The following is a 13,450-nucleotide window of genomic DNA, read 5'->3' as shown; positions in this document are numbered from 1 at the left end:
AACTATGACAAAGTTCCGGAGTGATGAAATCATATTGCATCTGGACTTGTCTTGACTTTCTCGTCTCATGATGCCTGCCTCCCTGAAATCTTTACAATATTAAATGATGAAGGAATACTGCCCTCTAACGTTAAGAACCTAAAAGTGGCTGTAGAAATATTAAATTTACCGCTAGGTGGCGTCTCTTGACAGCCCTTTGAAAATTCCTCTATCCAATCTACAGTAAACGGAAATGACTTGCATGAAATTGGAGTTACAGTTTCCGTTGTCTGAGGGCGTTTTTTCAAGTTTAGCACCAGATATTTTTTGGGTGGTGGCTGCTTGTTTTACAAGTTTAGAATTCCACCAAGTTATTGTTGAGGACACTGATTTGAAGGAATTATCCTAATTTACAAACTATCGTAACTTGGGCCCTCCAATCGAGGCTTCAAACCTTGTTTTTCCCTGTTGGGGCAACTAACGAGTGGTTTACCAGCTAACCGATAAGCTCAAATTTTAGCTAGCTAGCTGAGAGAGGCGTCAGATGCAGGCCATCAAGTGTGTTGTAGTGGGGGACGGGTAAGTTTAATCTACATTTGTCTAGTTAGCTATGTTTATAAAATGTCTTAAAATATAAATTATAATATAGAATATAAATTATAATATCAAAATTGTTTCTAGTAGCCCATAGTTTGCGTGGTACTTTGCTAGCTAACTGGTGACAACTGTTGTAACTGTTTCCAGCTGGCTAACAACACATTTGTCTGTAAACTTGTGGCATGTTGTAATTTAGTTTAGCTAGCGTAATTGCTACCTACTGCTAACTGTGTTCAGCATTCTCGTTTGCTGTTTATGGGTAGTTAAAGCAGCTGTATGCACTATTTTCTCAGACAGGGATATGCAAAAAAACAAATGTCCAATTCACACATCCGTATCAATAAACACCCACCATATTATTAGCTATTAAATTGTGCTTAGCTAGCTAGCAATCCTTTAGGGTGGGTTGCCCAAACATGGTTTAAATTAAATCTTAGATTAGACCTAATTTAGATTTTTTATATCTAGGTTTATGGCGAGCAATTTTGCCTAATTTCAGTTTGTGACAAAACAAGCAAGTGTAGTATAGTGTATAAACAGCTGTGAAATATATTTTCCATAACAAAAAATATTGTATTTTCAGCTGGTGAACAAAACAGAAAGTAAAAGACAAATGTAATTTAAGAATGGGCAGCATACAAATAGTGCACATAGAACAGATTTTTAGACTTGCATACAATGAGAATGACATCTATAACTCACATCTATATACATTTCAGATCGCCCAAATAGTTACATACTGCAGCTTTACTTTTTGTGAGTTGAATATCTGTCATTTGCACGGTTTGCCAATATATCCTCCAAACACCGGCTTCTCGGGCATTACTTAATTAAATAACTAAACTATGATTAGTGACACGTGTCATAATACATTCAACATAGCAATATGTTCAAATTTTATTTATATGGAAACAAACCAGCACTGGTCATTACTAGATCGCTAGCAAAGTGAGTTTTCGGGCTAAATTATGGTTTATTTTGTGAAATTAGTTACCTGGCTAGTTGAGTTTTACAAACAGGATAAGCCACAGGAGCTGAAATTGTTAATCACACTGAAAATACAGCACATACACTGACATGATAAACTTAAACATCCTCCAGTGGCCGTTTAGATTTAATCCCTAACCTACTTTTACATTTGACTTTAAAACAGTGGAACAACAAGATTACATTTGATCTTTGTTTATAAGAAGGATTACAGTTAACTAGGATTCATTTAAGCCTACTGAGTGGCACAGTGGTCTAAGGCACCACGTCGCAGTGCTAGCTGTGCCACTAGAGATTCTGGGTTCGAGCCCAGGCTCTTTCGCAGCCGCCGTGACTGGGAGACCTATGGGGCGGGGCACAATTGGCCCAGTGTCGTCCGGGTTAGGGGAGGGTTTGGCCACCAGGGATATCCTTGTCCCATTGCGCACTAGCGACTACTGTGGCAGGTCGGGCACAGTGCATGCTGACATGGTCGCCAGGTTTCCTTCGACACACTGGTGCGGCTGGCTTCCAGGTTAAGTGGGCATTGTGTCAAGAAGCAGTGTGGCTTGGTTGGGTTGTTTCGGAGGATGCGCGCCTCTATGCCTTCGCCTCTCCCGAGTCTGTACTGGAGTTTCAGTGATGATCCAAGACTGTAACAACCAATTGGATAACACAAAATTGGGGGGGAAATGGGGATTAATTTAAAACTAGGTTTCAAGTTTGGTGCAACAAGATTTATAGATAAACCTTGATTTAACCCAGTTTAAGAGTATCCATGATGGTGCAACCCAACCTAAGTGTCTGCTGCATGTTCTTATTGAGCTACACCATCCAACCTTATTTAGGACATTGTGATTGGGACTCAAATGTGTCATTCTGCAGACATTATTCAGTTTAACTCATTGTCTCAAGTTTGCCAGTTACACCCCGTTCAAGTTCTCCTTTCAGTTTTGAAATTGACAAAAACAAAACTGACGGCAGGTGGCTTATTTCTCCTCTTCATTCCTCCATCTCTCTATGCTTCTCTCCTCCAGAGCTGTGGGTAAAACATGCCTGCTCATCAGCTACACCACCAACGCGTTCCCCGGGGAATACATCCCCACAGTGTAAGTACACTCTCACTCTATCCCCCCACTCCCTCATTGTAGCAGGTGCCCCACACTAGAAACATAGAATGTCAACATTAACATTCAGCACTGTTATATTTTATAGTCAGATGTGGTTTTTTAAAACTTTTTACTGATGATCAGGAAATTCTGTATTTGGCCTGTCGAATCATTGAAATTAACTCGTTGACTTTATTTCTTGGTGGTGTGCTGATCACATCCATTGATGTCAATGTGGTGTATCTCTCTCTAGCTTTGACAACTACTCTGCCAATGTGATGGTAGATGGGAAACCAGTGAATCTGGGTCTATGGGATACAGCAGGACAGGAAGACTACGACAGACTCAGACCACTGTCCTATCCACAGACGGTAAAACAACAGGATAAATGTACTGTGTCCTCTAGGTCACTAGTGTCAGCAAAGAAGATAGTCAAGCGACTTTACTGCGTCTCAAAGTATCAAACAAATTTTCAGACGTTTCTATGGGCACAGCCAAACAACGGAAGTGATGGGTTTCGACTTTCGCTTTACTCCCTTACTGCAGTGTGCCAGTTCGCCGGTTGCAAACGTGGTGGGGTAAATTATTTGGAGTCAATTTATAGAGCATAAAAGTAAAGTAAACAAGTTTTAATTTTATATTTATTTCCTTCAAGTTCGCTAACGTTAGCTAGACCTACTAGTAGTACTGTTGTGATAACGTTAGTTGTGTCAGAGTTAAGGGCCATCCACAAAGCCAATAACGATAAACTATAGGCTACATAACTATAAAACCTTGGTGAGCATCCACACTAGGGGAAGGTTTATCGTTCTACAGTCCTACAGATGTCAATCAACTGATCAACGCATCGTTCTGCCTATTAAAAAATGGTAACTCGACCATTCAGTAATTTCAGGGTGTGTTCATTGTCATAGTGACAACTGCAAATAATACTTCAGTGTACATGTAGACCTAATAAAAAATAATATAGTAACTAATATTTTAAATGTAGCAATTCATCAACAAACGCTGTTGAGCATGCACATTTTTTACAGCATGTCATTGGCATGTTCCTCAAGTGGTTTGCAAGTGATTTAAGATTTTCTAATGGTTGTCAATTCTTTTCGGTTGTCTTTTTCACTGTGCTCATCTGTCTGTCCTATGCAACTATTTGCGATGCGTCAGTGTAACAATGTTATCATAACCGGCCGAATGTGATCACTCCAACGCGCTTTCTCACCTCAACTGTAGGCCTGTTTTACATTCAGCAATTGAATGTTATAGGCTGTTAAGCCTAGTATAAAAAGAAATATCAAGATAAATATTCTATAGCTTTTTTTCCTGGGATTTCACGAGAAGAGGAATTGCTATCGTGGAGAGGCTTGCGTAGCCTATAGCCTGAACAGCTGGAAAAGAGAGGCTAGTGATGTCTGATGTGTAGCTGAAGTAAGAAGCGAGATATTAGGCCATTCATTAGCTAAATATTAGGGCTGTAGGCTAAATAATTACCAGTCAAAGTGCAAGAAAAATAAGTTAACAGATTATGAAATGTCAGATCTGTGGGTTCCTCCAGGCTACGCTCTGTTCCCCGCGAATGCAAAGCTCCACTATTGATTAGGGCTACGTTTTTAGACAAGACAATTATTCTACCTGTGCTACAACAGTGCAATGAGGAATTCATTTTTGTTATCAAGTCAGTACACAATTATTGTCTATAGGCTGTAAACTACAGTGATGTAGGCTAATTTGAATAAACGCTCAAACGTCCTGTTTTGTTTCATGCCGAAATAACTGCATACAGCCTAGGCCTGATTATGCAACCATTTGGATCAGTTGGGGTCCATTCTCGACAATTTAGAATGGCTAGAAAGGTACATTAGCAGGCGACTCATATGGTGTATTTTGGCAGGATGTAGCCTATCGGTGTTAAGATGGGCCTACAAGGAAAATACGGACTTCTCCTTTCCAACTCCGTGTGTTCTTAATGCTGTAGCTTATTTTACATTCAGCGAGCAAGTGTGCATCTCTTTTCCAATAGGCTATTAGTAAAGAAAATAGCCTATAGTCTAAGTTAGAAGCCCTTAATTCATCAGCTCAATGTTAGGCTTCATACTGCAGTGAATATATCCAGTCAATTTACACAGGGAAAGAAAACATAGTTATCAGATAAGGAAATCATAGGTAGCCTACACTGCGGTCCCGAGGCTGCGCTCCCGGTCCCCGGGCACGCAGCTCGAAAAGCTACCTTATGGATTCAGTTTTTTTAGGGACCAGAAATGTATCCAATCTAGGCTACAACAATGTAATGAATAATTTTCTTGTTTTCAAGTAAGTATAAAACTCTAGACTGCAAACTGCTGTGAATTGCCATTGTTATTTCAATAACTACTCAAAAGCCTGGCGTTTTGCATGCATATTCATTTAGAAAAATAACTGCATATAGCCTGCCTTATTGGGCAATCATTTGGATCAGTTATGGGTCTTTTCTCTGCAGTTTAGCCTACAAGGTCCAGGCACATTAGCAGGCCAGTAATATGGTGTATTTTGTCAGGATGTATCGGCTAACAGAAACATGCTAATGCCGGGATTTCTAGTGGCGCGCATATGGATTATCATAATAGGTGAGCACAGTTGAAGTTGTTTCCGTATTTTAAAATTGCTGTCAGCTCTGCATAAAGAATCAATCCCTACAACATTGTGAGTAATATAACAAGTTATTCAGGGCGTTAGGGAAAGGCGTATTGCATTGTTTCCAACATTGAGCGTTTATATTTGTGTTCCCAACATTGAGCATTTTATATTCGGCGTATTGTGTTGCCAACATTGAGCGTTTCTTATGGCTCAGAGGTCTGTATGAGGAGGAGAGTACAGCCTGCTTTCCACAGTACTAAAACAATGTCTGGAGCAGACATTAAGGAAGTGAATGAGTGCTCTGTTTGCCCCACATTCTGGGCTCTGACTCCTCCCGGCAATTGAGTGTTCAGGGAAACTTTGTCCTCCTAGATAACAGTAAAGTTGTATCGCAGTGAATTGAGGACGTTCATGAACTCTGTTGTCTGTGTCATGTATGTTTTTTTTGTACCATTCATAGCTACAAAACATTCATCTCCATAAATTGTAACCGTGGTTGATCTTGTAATGCTGTACTCGTATGACCAAATAAACAATGCTGGTTGTTTCCTCCCCAACAGGATGTGTTTTTGATCTGTTTCTCTCTGGTGAGTCCTGCCTCCTTTGAAAACGTCCGTGCCAAGGTGAGTCATAGTCTCCGCTTTGTTTCTGTTTAGTTTTTCTGTTAAGCATTAAGTTATCAACATGGTCATTGCTTGACAGGGTGGATTTTATCCACATTCTCAAAACAACTGATGTATGGACTTGATAGATAGGCCTCTAGTCTAAAGTAACATCCTGATCCTATCCTGACTGTCTTGGCCCTGTCCTCCATAGTGGTACCCAGAGGTGAGACACCACTGCCCCAATACCCCAATCATCCTGGTGGGCACCAAGCTGGATCTGAGAGATGACAAGGACACCATCGAGAAGCTGAAGGAGAAGAAACTCACCCCCATCACCTACCCCCAGGGCCTGGCCATGGCAAAAGAGATTGGTTAGTATACTAATAGTACTTTAGTGTCCTGTCTAGGGAGTGTACTTGTACATCAAGCTGCCTCAAGCTACAGAAATAACAAATAACAGATATGAGCTGTTCTGGCTCGGACAAGGCTTACTTCTTAGTAAGCCTTGAGAGCCCGGTATCCCGGACGTAGAGACTACACAGCAAGGTCAATGGAGTTTCTCCATAGCTTCATTTGCATCCGGATGGGGTAGTCTTATCTATTATTCAATTCAGGATTTTAATGAATGAAATCCCCATTTGCTGTGACGTTGAATGCCGGTCTGTCTCCCCTCTACAGGAGCAGTAAAGTACCTGGAATGCTCAGCCTTGACACAGCGTGGCCTTAAGACAGTGTTTGACGAAGCCATCCGGGCGGTCTTGTGTCCCCCGCCCGTCAAGAAGAGGAAGAGAAAGTGTTCACTACTCTAAACGCCGCAGACAGGAAGTAGGAAGTCACACTGCAGTCTGAGCTCACCTATTGATTGGGGGGGAGGAAGAAGAGGGTGGGGGAGTGTCTTAAGAGGGAGGATTCTACAGATGTCATTTTTTTTTCTCGGATTGTAATTAGTACATAGTACTTAAATATGATTTTTATTATACAAATCCTAGAATTAGAGCTTTGTGAAATTCCTGCTGCCTTCTAAAAAAATAATAACTTTTTTATGTCCCTGGAAGATAATACTAATTGCTCTTTTCAATTTCAGTCTCTTTCCACTCTTCTCGAGTCCATATTGTTTGTTTACAGACTTCAATTGTGTAGAATTGAGGTGTTGCCAAAATTCCTACCGCATATAACGGTCATCACCATGTACACTAAATATAATGATTTCTTCTTGTTTTTTTGTTTTGTACCATATGTGCGACCATAATTAGCAAAACCTTAAAATATCCTTTAAATGGTTCAAGAGAAATTGAAGTAAACTAAAAAAAAAGCAAAAAAAAGCAGTGTTGTAGTATGTTCTATAATCATACTTTATGTAGATCAAGTGAATTTAGATCAATTGTTTCTCGTCAGGTAGATTTTATCTATCCATCAAAAACATCGTCAAAATAACTGTCAATAATGGATAATAGCTATCACTTTATACCTAGGTGGATTAAATGCTTATTAGATCAATCTAAATATCAATTTACAGTACTTGGTGCTCCCCCTTGATCTGATAAAATAGTATTTTACATTCTACAGGTGTCTATACGGATGCACCTGAACAGGTGAAAAGGAGAACCTGTTAGTCAGAAAGTGGATGGAGAATGGTTCTTTATCAGACCAATTTAGATGGATCACTCTTGTTGGATTAAACAACAGTTTCACAAACTGTGTTTTCTGTACATAAACACAAAATACATCCATTGTACGAGTATTGTCAGTAATGGAACTGTACTGTGTAGTCTGCCAGATTTACACTCCAAACACCTGCGTGTGTCAACCTTTTTGTTATAGGCCTTCTTTGTTATAAGGTAGAATTCAACCTCATTCCCTTTAAGAACGTATTCTGTCAGCAGTTGCCATCTATCCAGTCCTTTACAGAAGGTCTAGTTCTAGTGTGAAGAATGTGGACTTTGTTTGCTACTCGAAACAGTTGTGAACTCATTTTAACATTAAGCTTTATCATCACTAACATCATGATGCTATGTAAACGTTACTGTGTTGTTTTGTCATCAGAGCTACCTATTACTAGTCTGGGTACCAGTCTTTCTAGCTAACATTCCACTCCTTGCCACTCCTTTCATTTGGCCAATGGCAGGAATGTAATAGCTGAACAGGGACTACATCCAGGCTAACCTATTACTGTATCACTAAAAACTATGAGCAATTTAAAATAATTCAGAAGAAGTTGTAACTGACCATGTCTTTGTCTGTTATACTGTAGCTTCTAATTGCTGTATTTAAATATACAGTAGTTCGGTGATATACCTACCAGTGACATTTCAAAGTACTCTTTTTTTATTTGAACTGAGTGAGGCTGTTCTGAGCTATTACCAGTGTTAACAGCACAATGAAAGAAATGATACACTTGATTTTTCTTTGGCTAAATGTGGTTTTATTTTGACATGATAATAGTAGTTAATCTGCTGAATTTTTTTAAAAAAGCCAATAAATTCATTTTAAATCTGTCTGTCAGTTTTTTTAACTTTCTGTTGTGCAGATGTAGGAATGTGCTTAAACTCCCACTATCTTTCCACCTACTCCCTTTTAATATAGAACTGGTGGGAATGTAAGTGATCACATCCATGGCCATCCCATTATCCTCAGGTCTTCAGTGTTTGTTCTTCCACTGTTCAAACACAAGCTTGGCAGAGACTGCATCTTGAATCCCCATTCCTGTTGTATACAAACGGGGTCAATAAAACTATGGAAAAAGTACAATGGAGGAACATGTTACAGGATTTGAATAGAGGATAAAGACAATCTACCAAGGGATTTGAACACAGTGGTCTTCTCTCTAAGGGCAGGTCTTGTTCCATTGAGAACCTCTCCAAGCTCTGCAAACACTTTGGCCTGGAGATTAAGTATTCATTAGCACACCAAATCATGTTAAACATGTTTATCCTTTAATTGGGATTACCCACTTGTATAACTTCCATAAACTAAGATTGCATTCAGTAGGCACAGCCAGAAGAAACCCATATTCAGAATACCAATAGTCTCACAACCTACCCCAGACAGGATGATGTCTCCTGACTCTGCTACAGCTCCCTCTCTGCTGTCCACATACACTTCAGCCTGCCTCATCAACACATCATCCAGCTCCCTCCAGTCTGGCCTGCAGGCTCCCACAGCTGATGCGCGCACACACACACACACAGCAATGATACATTACATTAAGACCAAAGAGAGATGTCCTGTCTTTCTGATGTCCTGCACAAGCAACATGACTCTGAATTCATTATTTTAGGAGATTTGAACTGGGACGTGCTTACATCTGTATCGGACTCTTTTAAATAACTGTCTGAATCTCGCTCTAATTAATGCGCCTACAAGACCGAATCCCAGAGCACCTAACAAATCAACGCTATTGGACATTATTCTAATGAATAACCCTCACAAATACACATCGACTGGGATATTCTGTAATGATGTCAGTGATCACTGTGCAATTACTTGTGTTAGAAATACAAAAATGACCAAAGCCAAATCCCATTATATTTTTAAAAGACATTTTAGACAGTTTGATGAGCAAGCGTTCTTACATGATCTGTACCATAATATTGACAGAGTAAGTCTGATTCCCGATGTTGACACTGCCTGGGACTATTTTTATATGAAATTTGTGTCGATTTGCGATAACCATGCCCGTGAAGAAATTTAGAATCAGTGGAAGGGACAATCCCTGTTTTTCAGATATCTTGGCAGAAATAATTAGAAAGAGAAATGTCTTTTGGGCTCAAGCTAGACATACAAATGCTCCTGTTGACTGGGCCTCCTTCAGAGTGCAAAGAAACAAATGCACAGGATTGACCAGGAAGTCCAAATCAGATTACTATTTAAATGCAGTCACAGAGAGCCTAAACAACCCTACCAAGTTCTGGAAGCTAATCAAATCAGTGTCAGGTTCTAATGTATCCTCTGGCCTTCCTGGCCATTTAATGATGGATTCTAATGAAGTGAAGGATAAAGCCAATATTTTAGGGTTTTTTAACAAGCACTTCATATCTGCTGGTTCAGTTTTTGATAATGGTGAGGCCCAGGCCTCTAATGTAAGCTCTGTTACAGTCAACTATGATATAGGCCCTCGTGAACCATTTTAACGTTGAGCCTGTTTTTTATACTGAGGTCTATATAGCACTAAAGGCTATAGACACTAAAAAGTCTGCAGGTCCAGACAACCTGGATCCCTACCTCTTAAAGAGAGCAGCTGGAATTATTACTGAACCTGTGGCTCACATGTTTAACTTGAGTCTCTTGACCAATTCCATACCAGCATTTGGAAATCAGCTTACGGTATGTCCTCCCACTGCTAAAGGGTGGAGATCCCTCAGATGCCAATAACAATCGTCCTATCTCCAAACTCCCTATCCTGGCCAAAGTCTATGAATCCCTAGTGAACTCACAGTTAAACGTTTTAATTGAGAAGAACATACTGAGCGGGGTTCAATCTGGCTTTAGATCGGGGCACAGCACCAAAACTGCAGCTATGGCAAACGACATCATTAATGCACTTGATAAAAAGCAATATTGCGCTGCTCTGTTTGTGGATTTATCAAAGGCCTTTGATTCAGTTGACCATGAATTGTTTCTAGCTAGACTCAGAAACACTGGTCTTAGTGAAGGGGCAGTAAATTGGTTTAGGAACTAATGTGTATATACTGACAATCACAAGTCTGGCTTTCTTGAGATTAATAGAGGTGTGCCCCAGGGTTCCATTTTAGCTCCTGTGTTGTTCTCAAATTTGATTAATGATTTGGGAAATGGGATGCAACCAGCAAAGTTACATCTATATGCAGATGATACAGTCATATATTCATGTGCTCCTTCTCTGGTTCAGGCTGTTGAAGAGCTCCAGACTGCTTTTCAGTCACTGCAGGCCTGCCTTTATGGCCTCAAACTGGTCTTGAATATAAAGAAAATGTAATTCATTACCTTTACCAGAGCTAGAACTCTGCCAGAGAACGTTAGCATTGTCACATCTGGTGGCTTATCCATTGAAAAAATGTCATCCTACAAATACCTAGGTATTTGGTTGGATGACAAGTTGTCCTTCAAAGTTCATGTGGATAATCTTGTGACAAAGTTTATATTGAAATTGAGTTTTTATTTTCGTAATAAGGCTTGCTTCCCGCTTATGGCTAGAATGAAGCTTGTTCAGGACACTTTTCTCTCTGTAATTGATTATGGTGACTTGTTGTATATGCATGCAACCTCCTCCGTCTTACAGAGACTGGACTCTGCTTATCATGCATCCTTGCACTTTATTACAAATGCCAAGTCACTCACCCACCATTGCACATTGTACCAAATGGTAGGTTGGACCTCACTTTATATGTGCAGAAAGATACATTTGTATGTGTTCATCTACAAAGCCCTTTGGGTAAACTCCCTCTACCTCCTGTAGTCTGGTCTCCTTCACCACCAGCAGTTACCATACCTGGTCTGCTAGGTGGTTGCTACTTAAAGTCCCCAGGACATTCACAGTATTAGGCAAGACTGCCTTCTTTTCTTGTGCACCATACACATGGAATAATCTACAATCCAGGATTCATCTAGATATGTTAATGCCACTGAATGAATTTAAAATATTGATGGGAGACTGTTACGGAGGAGTGTAAATGCTTTTTTTATTCTGGATCATGTTGTTGTATTGTTGTATGTTTTAATTCTGTAACATTTTAATTGTTGCTGCCTTTTTGGCCAGGTCTCCCTTGAAAAAGAGTCTCTGGGTCTCAATGGGCTTTTCCTGGTTAAATAAAGGTTAAATAAAAAATGTAATATACATGTTATCTTCACACATCAAAGTCTTAAGGCATGGCACTATTATATTCAGTCAGGAGTCTCCTCACCTGCTACATGGGCACCTGGCTTGACCCACTGGCCAAAGAGCACTGGTTCACTGGCCCCAGTCACAGTGACTATGACGTCTGCACCGTTCACTGCCTCCTCCACTGACTCCCATACTGTAACGTGACCCTGGGTGGACTGGGCAAACCTCTCCGCCGTCTCTTTCCTCCTGCTCCACACGCGGACCTGTAATGACGTGATCCCTCAATGGCCTTTCATATTTTCTCATGACCCACAAGATATTTCTAACCAGAACCCAGTCTTATGTCTGGAGGATATAGCCACAACACACCAGTGGATCTCTCTAATCACCCATTCAGAAACACAGAATCACTCTGGTACCTCTTTAAAGGAGAAGGTTTCTGTGAAGACGTTGTAGTGGCTGAGGGCCTGATGGCCAGCTCCCAGTATGGTCAACACCTCCGACTTGGCTGGCATCAACAGCTGGACAGTTCCAAGGAGGGTTCCAAACATTCCAACGTTAGAACAGCACAATGTTATTGACAGGTAGCGAGGAATCACCAATAAAGAAAGAGTGTATGCATGCCCGCCTAGGCCACATAGAGAGGGCCTTACTTTGGCAGAAATAGCAGACACTGCTGCTGTCCTTTTGGCTGTGATGACCTCTCCATCCATGACCTGCAGATGTCAACCACACAGACAGATGTTATTACTGAACTGACCTCTATTATAACCAGCTGTGCTAAATCCTTGAAGTATTTAACTCTGCTTGTATTGCTGATCACAAATGATAAATAACATCTAATGGCCACTGTTCAATGATCAATAGGCATACTCACAGCTTTGACGTTCCCATACTCAGGATCAAACAGCAACACTGTGGCTTGAGTTGATGGCAGAGTTGACCCACTCTCCCTCTTGTAGAAACACACCAATTTTGTGCACAGAATGTCTTCATGCACCAAATACGCAGGCATCAGCCCCAGGAATCTGTCCGGAACATTTTTGGAACAGTATTGTTACTAAATTACCGACCAATGATAAATAGGGGAATGAATAAACATACCCATTGTATTTTTGTAACGGGACCGTAGTACGAACGGGCTGGATCACTTCTGCGCTGTCCAGTTTGGAAAACTTCCCCAGTGCTACTTCAAGTCGTGGGATCAAATCTTTATAATGCAACAAACCTTCAACCTCATCTTGTCGTATAAGAACGGGTGGCTCAGCCATGGTGGCTAAAGACTTTGCTCAACTCAAGCGTGCAGACAGTTTATGATCAGTGATGCGAGTCCAAAAGTTCAACTTTGTTGAAATGTGACCTCGGTATTGGGTAAATTATTCCAGCTCCGACGCTGCGTTCAAGACACCAAATGGTTGCGTGAACGCTCTGATATGTTCTAAAAACGCCCTACAGAAGATCAAATGGGCACATATTGATTTTGCCAAGGCAGTTTGAGGTGCCCTTCATAAAGTATAATATTTTTTACCCTTGCTGTTCCACAACAGAACTAGAAAAATGTAAGTTTATCAATGATAAGATACTGTTCATAACGTACTAACAATTTTGTTGTTGGTTCATCCCACCATCAAAAGTACTCAACTAATTTAACTTGAATACAGTATTATGTTATACTGTAATAGTCTTATGGCACTTACAAAATGGAACACAATTACATATCACACATTAGTAAAAAGAAATGTTTTATTATCACAAAACAAAAGAGTCAATTACATAACATAGTA

The 13,450-nt window shown here is 40.3% G+C and overlaps 2 protein-coding genes across 2 annotated transcripts; one reads left to right on the top strand and one right to left on the bottom strand.

Annotated features, from left to right (window-relative positions):
• The first annotated feature begins 224 nt into the window (after positions 1-224).
• LOC139580707 (ras-related C3 botulinum toxin substrate 1) lies at positions 225-8,361 on the top strand. The gene is made up of 6 exons (XM_071409638.1): positions 225-558; positions 2,580-2,651; positions 2,905-3,022; positions 5,822-5,884; positions 6,078-6,237; positions 6,545-8,361. The coding sequence occupies exons 1-6, from the start codon at positions 524-526 to the stop codon at positions 6,673-6,675; spliced, it is 579 nt and encodes a 192-aa protein (XP_071265739.1). The 5' UTR covers positions 225-523; the 3' UTR covers positions 6,676-8,361.
• Positions 8,266-13,061, bottom strand: crym (crystallin, mu). Its single transcript, XM_071409637.1, has 8 exons — positions 12,771-13,061; positions 12,544-12,694; positions 12,320-12,382; positions 12,086-12,187; positions 11,746-11,929; positions 8,906-9,027; positions 8,662-8,746; positions 8,266-8,569 (listed from the first exon to the last, which is right to left on the bottom strand). Exons 1-8 carry the CDS (start codon positions 12,935-12,937, stop codon positions 8,505-8,507), a joined length of 939 nt encoding a protein of 312 aa, XP_071265738.1. The 5' UTR covers positions 12,938-13,061; the 3' UTR covers positions 8,266-8,504.
• Positions 13,062-13,450: the final 389 nt, after the last annotated feature.

This window comes from Salvelinus alpinus, chromosome 7 (assembly GCF_045679555.1).
Source record: "Salvelinus alpinus chromosome 7, SLU_Salpinus.1, whole genome shotgun sequence".
In the NCBI taxonomy this organism is placed as follows: domain Eukaryota; kingdom Metazoa; phylum Chordata; class Actinopteri; order Salmoniformes; family Salmonidae; genus Salvelinus; species Salvelinus alpinus.
This window is presented reverse-complemented; position numbering and strand designations above follow the sequence as displayed.